This window comes from Myotis myotis, unplaced genomic scaffold (assembly GCF_014108235.1).
Source record: "Myotis myotis isolate mMyoMyo1 unplaced genomic scaffold, mMyoMyo1.p scaffold_m19_p_14, whole genome shotgun sequence".
Taxonomy (NCBI): Eukaryota; Metazoa; Chordata; class Mammalia; order Chiroptera; family Vespertilionidae; genus Myotis; species Myotis myotis.
This window is the reverse complement of record NW_023416318.1, coordinates 30,398,510-30,417,915: the sequence shown is the minus strand read 5'-3', so window position 1 is coordinate 30,417,915 and position 19,406 is coordinate 30,398,510. Positions and strand designations below refer to the sequence as shown.

Sequence of the window (19,406 nt, the reverse complement as noted above, 5' to 3'; positions counted from 1 at the left end):
AATCCTGTCCCTGGTGCCTTCAGCTCAGCCTGGAGAGCCCTCTCTGAGCCCTATCTTTGAGCGCTTCAGAGCCTTGTGGAAGGAAGTAAATACACCCAGTTATAAAGAGTTTTAAACACTGCCTGTGGAAGGCTCTGTGGAGAAGGAATGAAAATAATAGTAATAGCTAACACTTACCTAGCACTCACTGTGTGCCAGACACTGTCCTAAGCACTTTAATGGACTCATTAATTCCTCCCAGCAACCCCAAGAAGCAGGTACTCTTGTTTGCCCCACTTACAGATAAGGATACTGATGCACAGGGGAGTTAAGTAACTTGATCATCCTGTTGATAAGTGGTGGAATCAGGATTTAAACCCCGATTTCTCAGCACATCCTTGTAATCGCTTGTAGTCTTACCTCTCAAAGATGTGTAGCACCAAATCCCAGCCTGAAGAGTTGCCAAAATGGACAGGGAGGCAGGGAGGTGACCAGAGGGCAATTGCGCATTAGATGGTGGGGCTCAGGAAGTAGCAGAATGTGTACTGACCTCTGACAGTGGAAAGGGCAGAATGTGTCTGTCCACTGAGGGGGAAGGATAGGACACTGAGGGGGGCTAGGTGGCAGGGACGGGCAGTCAGGTTGAACCTTTGAGGTAGTTCTAAGTGTGGCAGTGGCCAGAGCTGGTACATATATGGGAGAAGCTGGTGAGCCCCCCCTTTTAGGGCAGAATAGATAAATTACAGGTTCCCCTCTATCCCCTGTATGGGTTGATATGGGGTAAGTCTGGTGAGGGTGGGAAATGGAAAGTGACCCACACAGAAGGCATTGGGGTTTTCTCAAAGATATGGGAATCTGAGTCAGGTTGGCACTGCAGAGAAACACACTGGGACCAAGACAGGAACCAGGCCTCCTTCCGTCCATACTGGGCTGTATTTCCTAAGCTATTCTCTAGCGGTCTCAAGACATTGAATGTTTATTCATTGGTATCCCAGAAAGAAAGAGTTTAGAGAGCCACACAAGTTAAGAAATTAGACCTAATGGATTAAATATCGTTAAACAGATGTTTAAACTGCAGGACTTATAAGGGCCTTTAATATGCTCAGCTGCATGTGATGTTAAAGCCAAGGTTAGAGTATAAATACCACATTTCTCAGACTTCCCTTACTATATTCTATGAAGCATTATTGGGAAACACTGGTATGACAGTTTATAAATGGTATGGTATAAAGTGCTTTCTCTATTTTTTCCTTTTTTATTTTTTTGTTAATCCTCACTCGAGGATATTTTTTCCCATCAATTTTTAGACAGAGTGGAAGGGAGAGGGAGAGACAGAGAGAGATAGAAACATCGATGTAAGAGAGGCACATCACTTGGTTGTCTCCTGCACATACCCAGGCCAGGGCCAGGATCGTGCCTGCAACTGAGATAAGTACCCTTGACTGGAATCGAACCTGGGACCCTTCAGTCCACGGGCTGATGCCCTATCCAGTGAGCCAACCCAGCTAGGGCTCTATAATTTCTGTGGGGAGGACAGGAATTATTGTCCCCATTATATTTTTGTTTTAAATAATTTATTTCAGAGAGGAAGGGAGAGAGAGAGAGAGATACATAAATAAGAGAGAATCTTTGATCAGCTGACTCCTGCATGCCCTCTACCAGGGATCAAGCCCAAAACCCAGGCATGTGCCCTGACCGGGAATCGAACATAGGTCGACGCTCAACCACTGAGCCACACCAGCAGGGCTATTGTCCCCATTTTAAACACAGGGACACCAAGACTCAGAGAAGTCACATGATGTGTATGTGGCAGAGCCTGTCCCCAAGCCTGAGCCCCTGCAACCAAGTCTGTTAGTAACCGAGTGGGGCATATGGAGCCTGGCCTGGCTTCACTGTGGGAACTGACCAGCACAGAGGGAGATTGAAGGATGGTGGGAGGTCTCTCCTGTCAATTTTGGGGTCAGTGATTTTTTCCCCACTGTTAAATCCAGATACACTATCCCCAAATGCACGCATGCACATGAGCAAGGAAAACAGTGACTCCCAAAGCCCATGCATGGAGCTTTTTCTTTTGGATTGTCTGCTATCTTGGTTCTCTCTCCATGGGGTTCTTTTTTTTTTTTTTTTCCTAGAAAAGCCCCCTTTCTTTCTTTCTTTCTTTCTTTCTTTCTTTCTTTCTTTCTTTCTTTCTTTCTCTTTCTTTCTTTTTTTGTTTTGTTAATCCTCACCCAAGGATATTTTCTCCATTGATTTTCATAGAGAGTGGAAGGGAGAATGAGAGAGAGAAACATCAATCTAGGTACATACCCTTGACCAGAATCGAACCTAAGACCCTTCTGTCCATGGGCTGACGCTCTATCCACGGAGCCAAACTGTCTAGGGTTCCATTGGGTTCTTGATCACTTGAGGGACTGAGAGGCTGTTTTCTGCGGGGTGGTGTTGTTGGAACTGACCCCCTGCAACTCAGGAGGGAGTTCCTTAAAGTCCCACCTGGCCAGTTGGACTCTTCCCGTCAGTGCCTGGAAGCTTTAACAGTTCTAAACTTGGGAGAGGGGAAGAAGGCACTGAGGGGGAGCCAACCCCCAGTTGAAACCCATTTTACAGCCTGAGGCCCTGAGGCCCTGCCGCATCTGTGGGGTTTCCCTCAGAAGCTAGAAATCCCAAATCATGGATTTCACTGCAGGGAATAGGAGGGGAGGGCCCCACTGAGGGGGCTTCTTGCTGGTCTGGTGGGAGTGAAGGACTAGGAGAAGCTCCCTCAGAAGGGCCCTACCCCCTTTTCCCGTCTGGGGAGGCCGCTCCCGGCCACCCACCCAGGGGGAAGGTGGTTGCCCCTTTTTGCACACTTACTTTCAAACTCACATCCGGTTTAGATTTGATCAGGATGGAGCAGGGGAACCCCGGAGTACAGCTCTCTGGGGTGGGGTTTGTTCGCGTAAAAACAAAGAGCCTATCCAAGTGGTTAAAGAGTGTTTCTTCAGATGAAGTTAGAAGGGGTGTTGGAGGCAGGTGGCCTCTGACTAGTTTCAGCCTCTTCCTTCTCTCTCAACGCTTGGAAGGCCCCCACCCTCTGCAGCCCTGTGAGGTGAGCAGCTGTGGAGACCGCCACGTCCCCATGTGACCTGGTGAGGAGGGGCCTGGTCTGGACGCCAGGCTTGCTGGCTGCACCCAGGTTTCCAGAGAGCGAATTGGCAGGTTGTGGAGAGGTGAACACTGTCCTGCAAATGTGGGTGCGGGGAGGAGGCAGGTGTCCTTGAAGTGGGTCTCTGTGACCTGGCACCCTGGAGAGGCTGGAGAAGATAGGAGCAGAGAGGAAGCTAGCTGCCAGAGTCCTTCAAAACAAGGGGGTGGGCAGACAGGGTAGCCACTCGGTGGTGGCCTCATTTGAGTCTCTGTCAAGGGCAGGGGGCTGGGCTGGGCTGCCAGAACCAGCATCCAGGCTCCCAGAGTCTCATTCTGTCAAGAAGGGGATGCCCCCAGCAGGGGAGAAGCTGGGCCCCTTACCCAAACCGTGTAGGGAGTAGATTTTGGACAATACGATGATAAAAAGCAATTTGTTCTACCTTCAGAGAAGGACAGGGAAGCCTCTATGCACCTGGATTCTCGTTTAACAACTGAAAATCAAGAACTTTTAATTGTAAAATATCCTTCAGTTCCATAGACTGGCCAGTTGAGAATAATAGGATGGAAAGAAACGGGGAGGCGGGGGGGAGGGGGGGAGAGAAAGATTGGTGCAGGGAGAAGTGAGCAAGAAAGAAAGGAAAGTAAATTCCCAACACCTACTGAGTGTCTGCTAAACAAAACAGAATGAGTGGGGGTGAAGAGGAGGGAAAATGGCTCTGGAGAAGGACCTGAAGTGTTAATTTATAAAATAGTCTAAAACTTGTAATTCTTATCCCTGCCCTTGGAATTAGTATTAATCCTTTTTTCTTTTTTCTTTTTTTTAAAATATATTTTATTGATTTTTTTACAGAGAGGAAGGGAGAGGGATAGAGAGTTAGAAACATCGATGAGAGAGAAACATTGATCAGCTGCCTCCTGCACATCTCCTACTGGGGATGTGCCTGCAACCAAGGTACATGCCCTTGACCGGAATCGAACCCGGGACCCTTCAGTCCGCAGGCCGACGCTCTATCCACTGAGCCAAACCGGCCAGGGCTCTTTTTTCTTTTTTAATGATTTTGTTGATTTGAGAGAGAGAGAAAGGGAGAGGGAGAGAGAGAAACATCGATCAATTTGCCTCCAGCACGCACCCAATCAGGGATCAACTTGACCACATGGGTAGTGCCTGACAAGTAATGGAACCGGTAACCTTTCGGTGCACGGGATGATGCTCCAACCAACTGAGCCACTGGCCAGGGCACTATTAGTTTTTAACCTTAAACTGTTCTTTATTTCTAAAGTATCTGAAGCTTTGCTCTGCATGGGATGCCAGGGAGACAGATTATTCTTTGGCTGTGCTATTCTATTGTTATGGGCTGTGGCTGTAATACTATTGCATATTTTTATTTCCATCTATAAAATGGGAATAATGTCTACCTTTTAGGGCCGTGCTGATTAAATGATACTTTATAATAAAGTACCTGGCACTCAGTAGGCCCTCAACAAATATTAGTCTCCCTTACTCATTAAAAGGTGAAGGGATTAGCTGAAGAACATATATGCAGGGCACATGCACACAGGCGATAGTGATGCGAGGGCCCTGGAGGGGGAGCCAGGGGCGGAGTGGAGGGGGGCAGCGAAGAAATGCGGGCCATCTGCAATAGTGTCAACCATAGAACATGTACATTTTTTTTAAAAGTGCTCTTGTGGTTTAGAGCAGTGCTTCTCAAATGATCTGTGAGGACCAGCTTTATGATTTTAAATTCCCAATCTGATGTGCTCTGATACTTGCATAAGATACACAAACGTTTACCCTCCAATTTTTTATTATTCGATTCAACAGATTCAAAATCATTCTGTCATGTTATTGCCAACCTTTGTTGAACGTGTACTCTACGTTTCTGCACTTACCTCCAGGGACCGGGTCACACACTCACAGACCTACCGGTTCTAGTCCTGGGACTACACTTTGAGCAACAAGTGTTCAGAGGACACTCGCATAATTTTGAGGAGCGGTGCGTGCCCTGGGGAATATTTCAAGATTGAGGGTTGCCTGGAAGGAAGCTGGTTTCTCCAGGCCTGAAAGGAACCGAGCCAGTGAACCGTGGAGAGCTCTGGGCTGGGCGGTTGGGTGGCAGAGGCGGGGCCAGGTGGCTGGATGGCTCTGCTGCTGCGCAGGTGGGGAGCTGGCTGTTGTAGAGCAGAGCGCTAGTGCACTCCCAGGAGGAGGGCGGGGACCAGCCCAGGAGGCGGAGCCCAGGGAGAGGCTGGTCCCTGCAAGGAACAGGTTCCTAACTCCACCCCTGGTTTTACAAAGGCAAAACAGGTGAGGGAGAGCAGTTTGCCTAGAGGTGCACCTTTCAGGCACCCGCTGCTAAGCATCCCACCACTCCTTCTGGCCAAGATTTGGAAATGACGCTCTAACCACTGAACAACTAACTGGCTAGGGCTGGATTCTGCTTTCTTATCAATTTATTTTGGAATTCATTCCTCCATAATAGCACAGATTGAGCTTCCTCGTTCCTTTTTATAGCAGCGTGGTGTCCCTTTTTATGGATGTACCATGCTTTAATCAGCCTCCTGTTGGTGGACACACAGGTTTCCTCTAATTTCCTGCTATTACAAATAATGCTACAGGAATGACCTTATATGTAGGTTATTTTACGCATTTGCAAGGACATCTGTAGGAGCAGAATTGCTGAGTCAGTGGCAATGTACAAAAATAATTTTGATATATGTTGCTAAATTGCCCTTTATAGAGATCCTACCAACTTCTATTCTATTAGTGATGGATGATGGTTTCAACCAGGTACTTGTCTGGCCATTTCCTCCAAATCTTAATTTGAGAAATCAAGAGGTAGGTATAGCAAAGGATCCACTAAAAGGCTATGGCGTCCCTAGAGGGAACTGTGACTGTCCTTGGGACTCTGGGCTTTTGGGATGTTCTCTGCATGGAATCTCCCTTATGGATGGAGAATCTTCAGAGGCATGCAGTTTGGAACCAGTGGCTTTGTTTTGTTTTTCTTTTTTATTAAAAAAAAAATGTTTTTATTGATTTCAGAGAGAGGAAGGGAAAGGGAGAGAGAGATAGAAACATCAATGATGCGGAGAATCATTGATCAGCTGTCTCCTGCATGCCCCCCACTGGGGATCAAGCCTGCAACCCTGACCAGGAATCGAACTAAGACCTCCTGGTTCATGGGTTGACACTCAAGCAGTGAGCCCCACTGGCCTGGCTGGAACCAGTGGCTTTGAGTTGTGACTAAACTGAGGTGGTCCTAAGAGTGAGGAATTAGAGGCACCCCTGGGTAGGTGGCAGGAGAAAGAGCTCTGTGAAGAGATGGGACCAAGCACATATTTCTGGAGACATTTTGGAGTGGCACGCAACTCCCTGAGGCTTGTGGCTGCCTCCTGGGGTAGTGGTGAGGGTCCAGTTCATTCCGCAGATATTTCCTGGGCACCCATGTGAGTAGTGGGCCTGATCCTCACCCAGTTGAAGGGGAAGGACAATGAGCCAGTCACATCAAGCACTACCTCCAGAGGCCATCATGAAAGCACACTTGACCTCTGGCCCTGCACACTGAAGCCCCGAATTCTACTCCCACCCGAGTCACTTTTGCTGAAGGTAGCAGGAATATGGTGGTCACTAGATTGGCGTTTTCAACGTGGTGGGGGAGGCAGCAAATTAACCAAGCAGTATAAATTCACCTGCCAGGCGGTGAGGTCTGCAGATAAGCTGGCATATGTGAGAGAACCCGAGAAAGTGCTGGTACTAAACCTGTTCAGGCTTTGCCTTGCTGACAAGCAAATCTGCTTCCTACCTCTTCACTTGGTTGCTAGGTTCTCCCTGGGTCATGTTAAATAAAATGCCTTCAAAGTAGAGAAAACCAAATGTGGTTTTATGGAAGTTAGGAGCACGTGAAAATGCATTATTAAACCGTCTCATATCATTTTCTTCTCCGGTCATTTGGGGAAATTCCTTCTTGGTCTAAGAACTTATTGTAGGGAGTGGCTATAGGGTCAAGCCCCGGACTGACCTGTGGCAGAGCCACATACAAGTCCCAGCTTGGAGGGCAGAGCCCTCCTGGCACAATTAAGCTTGACCCAATAGCCACTCCCTACACTTATTACCCACAATGGGTCATGGGTGTGACTTTGTGCCTCATTTTCAATTCTGAAGTTCTGGTAATTTGTCCCAAATCCTGGAAACTGCCTTCCCAACCACCAAACTACAGAAAATAAACCCAAAGGAGCGATTTGTGCTGGTACAATGGTAGAATGCCTGCTGGGGTGTGTGTGTGTGTGTGTGTGTGTGTGTGTGTGTGTGTGTGTGTTTAAGGCTGTTTAAGTTTATGGAAACAGTGCCTTCATTGATTTTTTTGGACCTGGGAAATTTATGTGCTGGGATCAGGTGGTTGGGTCGCTACAGGGACAAGTCCCAGTCTCCACATGTGCCTGGCTCAGGGATCACTGCCCTGTTTTTCAGATGACTTTGGAAAATTGCTCCTGGCTGAGTCCCTCCTGGAGCAGTGTTTGAAGGAGAACAATGCCAAGATAAAAGACTCCATCCCTTTGCTGGAGAAGAATGAGCCGAAGATGAATGAAGCCAAAAACTATCTGAGTAGTATCCTCAACCATGGGAAGCTGTCGGTAAGTTGTCAGCCCTCTGAGTCTGGGGCCACCTTTCCTCTCCTGCCTCCTATCTGCTCTCAACCTCCCTGAGTTATTCCGTCACCTGAGCAGCATGTGTCCCTTAGGGTTGGCCTTGTGCTATTAAGTACAGTAGCCACTAGCCACATATACGCTTGAAATGTGGCTAATCCAAATTGAGATGTGCTATAAGCATAAAACATACACTGGAGTTTGAAGACTTAGTACAAAACAGAGAATGTAAAAGATCATTAATACTTTACATTGATTACATGTTCAGATGATAGAATGAATTGAGTTGAATAAAATCGTTAAAATTAATTTGACCCTTTCTAATGTGTCTAGAACATTTTATTAGAAAATTTAAATTACACATATGGCGTAAATTATATTTCTATTGGACAGTGCTTGGTTGACTTAGTATGTGCCTGGTCCTGTGTGCTCTTTGGGGGTCTCAGGGAAACAGTGAGCCCAAGATCTAGTTGGAAACAGGCAAACATACAGAGCTGGCTAGCGACGGAAGAGCTCAACAGGGCAAGCCAGTTTAAGTCCAAGTGCATTTATTGAGCACCTACTGTATGCAAGACACCGAGGGAAGTATAGTCACAGCCTTCTCTAGACCTTTACTACTCAAAGCATGGTCTTCCCACCTATAGATTGGGCATGATCTGGAAGCTGGTTATAAATGCAAAATCTGAATCAGAATCTGCATTTAAGAAGCTCTCTGGGTGATTATGGCACATTAACATTTGAGACTACTCTAGATTACAGAGTACCCTGAGCTATAGTAGAGGTATTGATATGTCATTAGAGACCCAAAGAAGATACAATGTTTCTAGAAATATTCTAAAGTAATATATTTATTAACCTAAGCATTTGGTTACAACCTACGATGTGCAAGGCATTGTGTTATGTACTTTGAGGGCAATAAAGATGAGTTCAGCGTGGACCCTGTCCTCCGGTCCATGTTGCAGGTCTTCTGCAAAGATAATTCCTATCAGCACACTGCCCAGGGTGGACTGTGACACAAGCCACAGGCATGTGTACATGCACAGGCAAGTCTGAGGGGAACAGTCCTGGGGGTGAGGTAGGCGTCAACTCAGAGATGGTAATACTAGAATTGGACCTGGGGAGGGCTGGGCCTTGAAGTGGGAGGGAGATGGGCATATAGAGATAGGACAGAGCTACAGAGCATTCCAAGCTAAGGAAGCAGTGTGTAATCTAAGGGTTCCTCTTGTAAGAGTTTCATTAAAATATGTCAGTTAGGAAGAGTAAAAGGGAATGGTGGGTAATTAGGTTATAAAAGTACAGTGGGTCCAGAGAATGGGGACTGGAACACCACACCAAGAAGCACACGGCTTTTTCTGTAAGCAGTGCGGGGAGAGTGTTCTGGAAGTTTAAGGTTACCGCCTTTAGACTCATGCTGTGATGGGATGGTTGAGGCTCTGGGAGATTTCGCATTGGATTAAAATAGCTGCTTGACCCTGAGCATGTCCCCTGACCTCTTGGGCCCTCCAGTTCCCCATGTACCAATCAAAAGGGTTGGACATGATTGGTGAGTCCCAAACTCTTCCCACTAAGATCTCTTTTAATTTTTTTCTTTCCAGTAGATGCCATTAAATATTTAAAAATTGTTTTTAAAATAAATATGACTTAGGCTTATTGTAAAAAACTCACCACATAAACAAGTGGTTTGAATAATAAATAAAAGGCCTTGTTTGCCACCCCTCAAAACCCTACCCCATTCCCATCCCCATAGTTGAGCACTGGTCATCATTGGGCGTGTGTCCCACTTCTCTGTGTGTTAACCAACACACGTGCACACATATAGAGCTTAATTTTCTTATTAGAGTCACAGGCTACGTATTTGACAAGTTGCTCTTTTGCACTGAGAACTTTCACTTGGAGCTTTCTCCATGCCAATGCCTCTTCCTTTGTATTGGCCTAATAGTATACTCAGGTATTGTTGTGGAAAACTGTGTTGTTTATTTTATATTGCAGATTTTACCATGCTCTATTCATCAAAGACATACAGAGTCACTGATAACACGGAGAAATTCCCTGTTATCCAGGCCAAAGCCAAAAAAATTAACATGGATCAGGCAAAATAAAATATTAAAAGTAGTTTATGGGGTTCTCTATCTTACCCCAAAGGCTGGAGTATGGCTGAGGAGGGGGTGATTTTTCCTGGCAGCAGATGAAATCCCAGGTGGATTCCTGTATAGTAACTGATGGGACGAGGAGAGTGGAGAGGCGGGTCCTGGGGCATCTCCTCAGGGTAGTTTGAAACCTACTCTTGGTGGCCTGCCAAGCTCAGTTCTGTGGAGGTCGGTGAAAACAACCATTTGTCATAACTTGTGATCCACTAAGCGCCAGGCATTGCACCATCTCCTGGGTGCCTCTTGTAACCCTCTCAATGGCATTTTCTAGTATCCCCATTCTCCAGGTGAAGAAACTGAGACCCAAGAGAGGTTAGTCACTTAGCCAAGGGACCATAGCAGCAGCTCCAGGACTTACTCACAGGCCTGTTTGTCTTCACCTCTCAAGTCCTCATGCTCTTTGCTACTTCTCGGTGCTGTGTCCCTACGTCCTGGAATGGAAACAAGATAATGACAGATGACTCGTACTAGTGTTAGTGATGATGGTGACACTTTGGCTCTCACAGGTCCCATTTTGCCTCCGTGAAGCATTTCTTCACCTCTCCTCTCCTCTCACCTGGGTATTCACATGCGGTCGTCCTTCCCTGTCTGTTGACAGAGACAATGAGGCACAAAGACTAGTTGACAGGCCTGCTCCACAGCCGAGGGACTATTCCCCAGACGGAGCGACTTCCTGCGTAGCCTTCTTCCACTGGGCCCGGGCTCTGTGGTTCCCTGACTATTGGGATGACAGGCCAAGAACATTTCAAATTCAAATGCACGGGTCCCAGTGTGGCCAACTTTCAAATCTGCCAAATATGGACATTAAAAAAATAACAGCAAAACTGTACCATTCTCTATTACCATCATAACACCAAAAGGCAAGACAAATATGCTTTCAGAATTAAGGGCAGCTGTTTAAATAGCATAAATTCAGCTTTATGAAACATTCCCACATTGTCCTTAATGTGTCCCCAGCTAAGTGGAAGCTCTGTTGTAAACTGTCATTGGTCCACCAGGAACCACCTCGCACCACCCTATCATCACGCCCTGAAACTTGTCCTTCGGAGCGTAGCTGCCCTTTTCCCCATTTACAGCAGAACAGGATAATAATAATAATAATTACTCATGCCCTGTATTTATCATGCTTCTTTCTAAAGAAAAGTTCAAAGCTCTTTTCTGGACTTTGCCCTATTAATGCTCTCGGCATAGCTGTGATGGGAGGTGAGGAGTAGGTGTTAGGATCTGGCCCTCACAATGGGAAAACGAGGCCGAGCAAGGAGGAAACATGCCTGTGGCTTGAGACCAGTGCAGAGAATAGCAGAGATGTTGCCCGCCTTGGAGGAACCGTGGGCTGCATGCCCCTGGGGGTGTGTAATGTATGGCCCTGGCCCAGGGAGGGGGTGGCCTACTGGGGAGACCAGCAAATGCCCTTGAAAAATTCAGCCTTTGATAGTTAATCAGTAGTCAGCAGGTCAGGCTTGCAGGAGCTGACTGGGCCCATTTGGTAGAGGCATTGTAGGAATTCAGCAGGAGGGAGCTCCCTGGTAGTCAGGGAGGCTTCCAGGAGGAGGTGGGCCTGAGCAAGACCCCAAAGGATGGAGGAGGAGCTGGATAGCTTGGGGGAAGGGGAGACTATTCCAGATAGGGAGCCTGTGTGAGCAAAGGCAAAGGTAGAATGTGTATTTACAAAAACCAGAAAGACCATGAGGAAGGGGAATTTGGTTGTGCCATGCTCCATTCTCTTAGTTGGCTTCGGAGAGGGCAGTAGATGGTGCGGAGTGGTGGAAGCTTCCCTTGCGGTCTGTCACTGTGCCCCCGAGTCTGTCACTGTGCCCCAGAGTCTGTCACTGTGCCCCCGAGTCTGTCACTGTGCCCCCGAGTCTGTCACTGTCCCCTAGAGTCTGTCACTGTGCCCCAGAGTCTGTCACTGTACCCCAGAGTCTGTCACTGTGCCCCCGAGTCTGTCACTGTGCCCCAGAGTCTGTCACTGTGCCCCCGAGTCTGTCACTGTGCCCCCGAGTCTGTCACTGTCCCCCAGAGTCTGTCACTGTGCCCCAGAGTCTGTCACTGTACCCCAGAGTCTGTCACTGTGCCCCCGAGTCTGTCACTGTGCCCCAGAGTCTGTCACCTTGCCCTAGAGTCTGTCACTGTGCCCCAGAGTCTGTCACTGTGCCCTAGAGTCTGTCACTGTGCCCCCGAGTCTGTCACTGTACCCCAGAGTCTGTCTCTGTGCCCCAGAGTCTGATCTGATCGCCCCGCAGGGAGTCAGGGGCAGCTCCTTCCTGCGGAGACAGGCTGGGTTGGGAACCAGCGCAACTTCTCCAGGGAGCTCTGTGGACAGAATGGATGCTGCCTGGTGGGACAGTGCCTGCAGCCTGGCCAAAGGGGTGGTGGGCCTGCTGAGCATAGAAATGAAGACAGCAGACTAGAGTAGGGAGCCCCAAAGGTGGGAGATCCTGAAGCCAGGCCGGCCCACATCAAAGGCCATAATTCTGGGGCCGGGCCAACCAGACCTCCTCGAGGCCTGAGAGTCCTTGTATGGGACACAGACTTGGGCATAAGCAGCACTTGGAAAAGTAAGGCAGAGAGAATGGGTGTGAATTCAGGCACTTGACTGGGCACTTTTATTACCTGTTTCTGATAAGATGGGACGGTGGCCCATCAGGCCTTCACTCTCCTCCTCCCTTCTGTCCCACACTGCTGATGTCGCCCCTCTCCCCGCAGAGGTCCTGCTGTGGTGCGGGGGCTTCAGCTTGAGGCCTGTCACCTGCATGGTTCTCTCCAAGGCCTTCCACCTAATTGTATATTTGTGTATATTTACGCACCCCCACCCCAAATTATATGAGGCCCCACAAAACGGGGCTGGGTCCCTGGCATTGAGAACAAGTGTCTGAACTCCCGAGTGCCAGCCTTTGCTGCAGCCTCTGGGGGCTGCAGGAGAGAGAAGGCAGCCCAGTCTGCAGGCTGCCTGCAGTGGAGCAGGGTGCATACAACACACACGTGAAACAGTTAGGGGCTCCTAAGAGGATTTCAATACCAATGTCAAGAATTTCAATAAGTAGGCCATGGACTGCAGGTGTGGAGAGAAGGGCCCTGGGCATGCGCTCGAAGGTCAGGGAAGGCTTCCTGCAGGAGGCTTCTGAGCAGGGTCTTAGGCAGATCGTCATGGCTCCAGCGAGAGGGTGCTCATCCTACCTGTTGGGGTGGGTGAGGCAGGGACTTTGGGCCAGGAGCCTGCTAATGCGGTCCTTGTCCTTTCAGTCAAGGTACATGTGTGAGGCCATGCTGATCCTGGGCAAGCTGCATTACGTGGAGGGCTCCTACCGGGATGCCATCAGCATGTATGCGAAGGCTGGGATCGATGACATGTCCATGGAGAACAAGCCCCTGTATCAGATGCGGCTGCTGGCAGAGGCCTTTGTCATCAAAGGTAGGTGTGGGCACCGCTGGGGCTCCCCACCCGTGCCCTGCTCGGTACACTCAGGTTCCCTTGTGCCAGGAGCAGGTGGTAGCTGTAGGGCAGCAGATGCTGGGTTGAGGGTGAGCCTGCTGGGCCAATGTCCAAGATACATCACCTCTGGGTAGTGCCCAGGACCTGACCAGCTAGGTGGACACCAGTAGTAACTGGGCATGCTGGCTGACGGCAGGCACCAAGCTGGATGTCAGAAGACTCAGCTTCTCACCCAGGCTCTGTCGACAGCTAGCTGCCCACTGTGTGCCCTTGCGCAAATCACCTCATCACCTTTCTTGGCCGCAGCTGACTGATTTGTAAGACAGGGCGGTAATACCTGCCCTCACAGGGTTACCATGACCAAGAGGAATTAGTTGTGTAACCAGGTTGAGAAAGGCTTAGGCTGGTGCCGGTGGCTGACAATGACTACAAATCGGGTGCTTGATGGTACAGAGCAGTCTGTTAACTGCTCAGATATTTGTTGGGCACCTGGCGTGAGTGCCCCGGGGAGGGGAGGTGGTGGCAGGGCCCAGTGACGGGCAGGTCCGAACCAGTTCCTAGGGTGAGGGGTGCTCTGGTGGAGGCCCCGGCACACGGGGTCAGTGATGTAGGAATTTTACGATATAGGGGGTTGTGAATGGCCCACCTGGGGTAATAGTGCCACTGAACTGGACTCCGAAAGTGTTTCATGTTAGTAGAAGCCCCCCCAAACTTTGTGCTTCAGGCTCCTTCCCAGGATCTAGAAGCGCTGGGATCACAGAGCCTGATGCATGGCCCTCTGCCCAGGAATCTTGAATGTTTGGTCATCTCCCTATTTCAGCACAAACCAATCCCCAGAGAAAAGTCTAGAAACGTGTGTGGCCCTGTGGGGATTTGGTGTCTGGCATTGGCAGACTATATGTTACCCTCTTTCCAACATAGAGAGGGACGTTCTCTCCATCTTACATATGGGGAAACTGAGGCCCAGAGAAGCTCTGTGCCTTGTACAAAGTTACCCAGAGATTTGAGGTGGAGCCAGGACAGGAACCTCCACTCTCTGATGTCGGCCTTGGAATATGAGTCCCCACCCCCATTCCTCTGTCTCCCTAGGATCCTGGGGAATTGGCTGTGATGTCTGTGCAGGGCATAGCCTCCTGGTCCCTGGCTGATGGGGCTTCCTAATGGCTGTTGTCCACTGCTGGGGCCCGGACCCCTTTCCCCATTGAGAGACTCTTCACGCCATCCCAGGAAATCTGCCAAGAATGTCACCCTGGACAGACCCAGCACCAGCCTGTGGAGGGCAGGTGCCCCTCTGGGGTGGTCCAGTCTGTGGGCTCTTCTCCCTTTGCTCTCTCGTTCCCTTCTCTGGGCCCCTGGCACAGGCCAGTCTTGGGGGGCGATCTTCATTTGGCATTTGGGTCCTTTGGGCCTCTTGGAAACCACTTCTGCCACAGACTTCCCGAACCTAACACCTTTCCTTGGGGGTCCTTTCCAGCACTTTTTTTCCTGTAGAACTGGCTCGGTGCCTACTGCTCCCTGTCTCCTGCTCTCTACTCTTTCCAGCACGCCTCCAGCTTCTTGGTGGTCAGAGGTCCTGCAGGGGAGGTAAGGAACCAGGCACCAAGGCGTGGGCTGCTCGGTTGTGGGCTGTGCCAGCTCCCCGCCCCTCACTCACTGCACGTGGCCTCCCACTTGCCTGCCTCCTCTCTGCCTGTCCTCCCTGTCCTGTGGCAGTGACTGCCTGCTGCTTGGCATGCGAGGCTCACCCGGCCCTGCGTGTGCTTGACGGAGACCGTGCACGTGGCCTCCAGAGTGTGCATGATGTTGATTTTCCTAGGTTTGGGGGGCACCCAGTGGGTTTCCCCATCACAGAGCAGGGGATGGGGATGGCTGGTCATTGGTCCTGACTCCATTTATGAGCAAGAGGGTGTGTTATTCAGTCCGGGCTGCCAAAGCAAAATACTATAGACTGGGTGGCTTAAACAACAGTAATTTATTTCTCTCAGTTCTGGAGGCTGGGAAGTTCAAGATCAAGGTACCAGCAGGGTTGGTATCTGTCTCCTTGGGTTGCAGGTGGCCACCTACTCACTGTGTCCTCACAAGACATGGCCTCTCCACCATGTGTGCACCTAGAGCGATCCCTCTCTCTTCCTCTTCTTGTAAAGCCACTAATCCCATCATTAGGCCCTCACCCTCAGGACCTCACCTAACCCTAATCACCTCCCAAAGGTACCATCACCTGCAGCTCATCTCTAAGGTGGGAGGTCATTGTTGTGCCCACTCCATGGATGAAAAAACTGAAGCATGCCCGGTCACATGGCCGGTAGGCAGCAGAGCTCGGATTGGGCCAGGTGGTTGTCTCCCCAGCTTGTGTTCTGCCTGTGAGAGAGGAGCCTACCAGAGGGTGATGGGGAGCAGTTAGAGTTATTTCCAAGATGGGTTCGAGCAGATGAGGGTGCAGGTGCAGGAGCCCAGAGAAGGAGGTTCCTGGCGCTGACTGCAAAGCTGCAGGGGGAGGGGGGAGCCAGCCAGGAGGGACGATGCCTTTGGGTACCATCATTCTGTCCCTGAGGGGAGCCCTAACTGGACCTTGTGGAAATAGGGACTTGAGCCTCTCCTGGCCTCCTTCAGCCCTGGGTAGAGCCCTGCACCCCTGTCCCAGGGTCTGCTTAGTACAGAAGCAGCCCAAGGCCATGGTGTCAGTGGATGAGTTGCCCAGAAAATTTGCTTTTATATGTCAGCATCAGTCACTTTGGCTCAGAATGGGGAGCCTGCCCCACTCCTAGCCTATTCCCCCAACCCTGCAATGGCCCCATTGTGACTTCTTCCAAACCCTTGCCCTCTTCCCAAGCATGTCAGACCAGGGGACGGACCTGGGAAAGGAAATGTTCCCAGTCCATTCCAGGTTCAGATGGTAGGTGCTGTAGTCCACCACCACTTTGGTTTGTGTATGTGTGTGGGGGGCTGGGGGGAGGTGGGGGAGAAGCTTCCATTTACTTTGTATTTAAAAACAATCCTATATAATAAAACCCTAATATGCAAATCGAGCAAACGGCAGAATGACCGGTCACTATGACCCACACTGACCACCAGGTGGCAGATGCTCAATGCAGGAGCTGCCCCCTGTTGGTCAGTGCGCTATCACAGGGGGAGCGCCACTCAGCCAGAAGCTGGGCTCACGGCTGGCGAGCCCATCGGTGGTGGCGGGAGCCTCTCCTGCCTCCACAGCAGTGCTAAAGACCCCTGGGAGTGGGGGGTGTCCACCTGCTGGCTTAGGCCTGCTTCCCGCAGACATCCCCCAAGGGGTCCCGGACGGCGAGAGGGCGCAGGCTGGGCTGAGGGAATGTTGTGCACCGGGCCTCTAGTCTAGAATAATTTGGTTTTGAGGCTCTTCTCTGAAGGTCGCCCACTCTCATAAAGCCCTTGGCAGGTCCCTGCTCCTTTGACTGTGCGCTCTGGGCTGTCAGCCCTGCCTCTCCACTGAACTTAGAGCCCCTCGAGGACAGGTGGTGGCACCCCCAGTGTCCTCTCCCTCTTCTCCCTTCCCGAAGCCCCACACTCCAGCCAAATGAGGTCTGCTCCCAGTGTACAACATGCTAGACAGAGCCTCTTCCTTCACCTTTTCTTGGGCCACTGTCCTCGCACATGGATAGCCCTCCACATTCCCTCAGACACCGCTCAGGTGCCTCCTCCACCAGGAGGCTCCCCTTGGTTGCTGAGCTACAGCATTCTCTCCCTCTTTCAACCTCCCCAGTTACAGGGCAGTCAGTATGTTCCTCCTGCCAGGGGCCTGGCCTCTTATAGTTGTACCCCTCAAGGCCTCCAGCCCAGCTCTCGCAGGGGAAAGTACAATTGGCAAGAAGTTGGTTGAGCAAGTGCCTACCAGGGGTACCGAGAAGAACAGTTAAGGTCCCTTCCCTTGCGGGAGGCAGGCAGGTAGGTGAGCAAAGCCTGCAGCTGGTGGGCCCCGGCTCTAGGAAACAGCTGCTCGGGGGAAGGAGCTAAGCCTGCAGAGGCAGAACTGGTGAGTCGCGAGCTACCTGGTGCCGCTCTTTCCTGCCCGGTCTCTGCACCACAGGCCATAGTGTCGTGGAGTCTGCTGTTGGAAACACCAGGACATGCAAACACCCCCGAGGTGACCGGTCTATAGCTTATTGCCAGGGCCTGCTAGGGCGGGACAGTGGGCCTGCTGCCTCGCTGTGGTGCCTTGGCCATGTGGCTGCCCCCAGTTCCATTCAGTGGGGACCTCTCGGGCCTTGACACCCAAGAGGGGCATTTGTGAATCCCCCTGGGGCTGCAGCTCCTCAGCAGCCCACTTCCAAACGGGCTGCCACACCTGGGACAGCCTTTTGAGTTGAGTGGTCTGAGGCCTCATTCGCCAGGTTTGGGGTCTGCCTGCCTCTGCCTCCCTAGAACTCCCTAGTAAGAAGCCTTTGGGCATTTGGCATTAGATCATCTTCATGGATGAGACACTAGAGGCAAAGACTGTGTTGACCCAGGGTCCTTGGATCTAGATCCAGGCCTAGAAGTATGTCTCTTAGCAGCAGACCCCTGGCTCCTCTCAGCAACCCCAACCCTCAGTTTAATGGGTAAGCCATGGGCTAGGCTGGGGTACACACGCCCTTTGCCCCCAAGCGGCATCTGGTTGTCTTAGCAGCATGTGAGAGCCACAGCAGGGGAGCCTGGTGACGTCCTGGGGTGTCGGGCCTTTCCCAGGCCCAGCCCCAGCTCCTCAGAGGGGCTGGTCTTCCTGCCTCCTCTGCGCTACCTTTAGCAGGAGCAGAGAATGTCCAGCCCTGATTATCTGACTTGACCCTCGGCCACCTTGAATCGTTGTCCACAGGAAGAGGGATCCTTAGCAAAGCTGTGTCATTCAGAGGGCTACCAGAAGTGAAGCTTGCCCCCTCTTGTGGGCCCTACTCTGAGCCCAAAAAGTATCCACCATAGGCTTATATTCTGGAATGTTTCACCAGCTGCCCCCTAAAGTTCCAGCCTCCAGAGCCCAAGGTCTCGCCTCAAGACAAAATAGGCTGAATTTTAACTGCTGCTGCTATGTATCTCGAATTCTAGTTTCTTAGCTGGAAGGCGTCAAAATTCTCATTCCCGTACCTGACCTCTACTCATCCAGTCCTGTACTTCAGGAATTGTCTGCTCTGACATCACACTCTGGGATCAGTTTCCTTATAGCCAGACTTACGGTTATAATGACAAAAATGCAACTCCAACCATCTGGGAAAGCAACAACCCAAAGGGGGAGAGACTAGAAATGTACAGGCTCATGTAACTATTAAGTTGTTGGGGTGGGTGGCATCAGGCATAGCTGGATCCAGAAGCTCCGTGTGTTGAGGTCTTTCTCAGCATCTCCAGGTTTACATGGTCCTGCAACACGGCACTCACAACCCGAGAAAGAGTGCCCCGGGGTCATTCCCGTCGACCTGGCCGGGTCTCATGCCCACCTGGGACCAGTTACAGTGACCAGCGCCTGGGTGGCTGGGTTGGCGCAGCGGTGGGATTTCCCCACCTGAATCTTGTGCACTGAGTTGGAGGAATGGCTCCCTCTAGGAAAACCAAGGTGCTGTTACCGAAGTAGGTGAAAGGTTCAGAAGGCAGAGCCTCAGAGCTGAGGCAGCACTGACTCACCTCAGGCTGCACCCGTAGTAACCGGGTCAGCATTTGACTTGGCTCTCTCTGGCTTTTGGGCTCGTCCAGCAAGTACTGGTTTGCTTGGACTGCTGTGTTCCAGAGGGGGGAGTGAGAGAGACCCAGCTAGTGCCGAGCCTTCCCAGGGAGGACTCACCTGCAGAGGCGTGAGACCTATGCCTTCCAGGTAGAGTCCAAAGGGAAATGGAGGCGGCTTGTTTAAAGGCGGGGTGTAATCACACCTCTTGGAGCTGAGGGGTGCCTGTCGAAGGGAGTGGGAAATACGGAGGCATTGACAGCCCAGCAGGCGTCTCTCCATGCTGGTGTTCTAGAACTTTGGCCAGGTAGCCCCACCATGACCATGTGGCTTACAGTCAGGCCTTCCTGTTGGTCAGCACTGTGTCTGGTCTGTCTGGAGCAGAGGGGTCTGGACCCCAGACTCGAGGACAAGGCCTCTGTGGTCC

General features: G+C 50.9%; 1 protein-coding gene across 5 annotated transcripts in view; it reads left to right on the top strand.

The window, feature by feature from the left end:
* The window catches only part of TTC7A (tetratricopeptide repeat domain 7A), a 106,574-nt gene that overhangs the window by 1,058 nt on the left and 86,110 nt on the right, over positions 1–19,406 (top strand). For 4 of the 5 annotated variants that reach the window (XM_036334654.1, XM_036334653.1, XM_036334656.1 and 1 more), the window contains exons 2-3: positions 7,568–7,731; positions 13,134–13,302. In XM_036334654.1, coding sequence (XP_036190547.1) covers positions 7,568–7,731; positions 13,134–13,302 — 333 coding nt within the window. Of the gene's footprint in view, positions 1–7,567; positions 7,732–13,133; positions 13,303–14,804; positions 14,908–19,406 lie in introns of those variants that run through there. The other variant, XM_036334657.1, reaches the window with a different exon arrangement.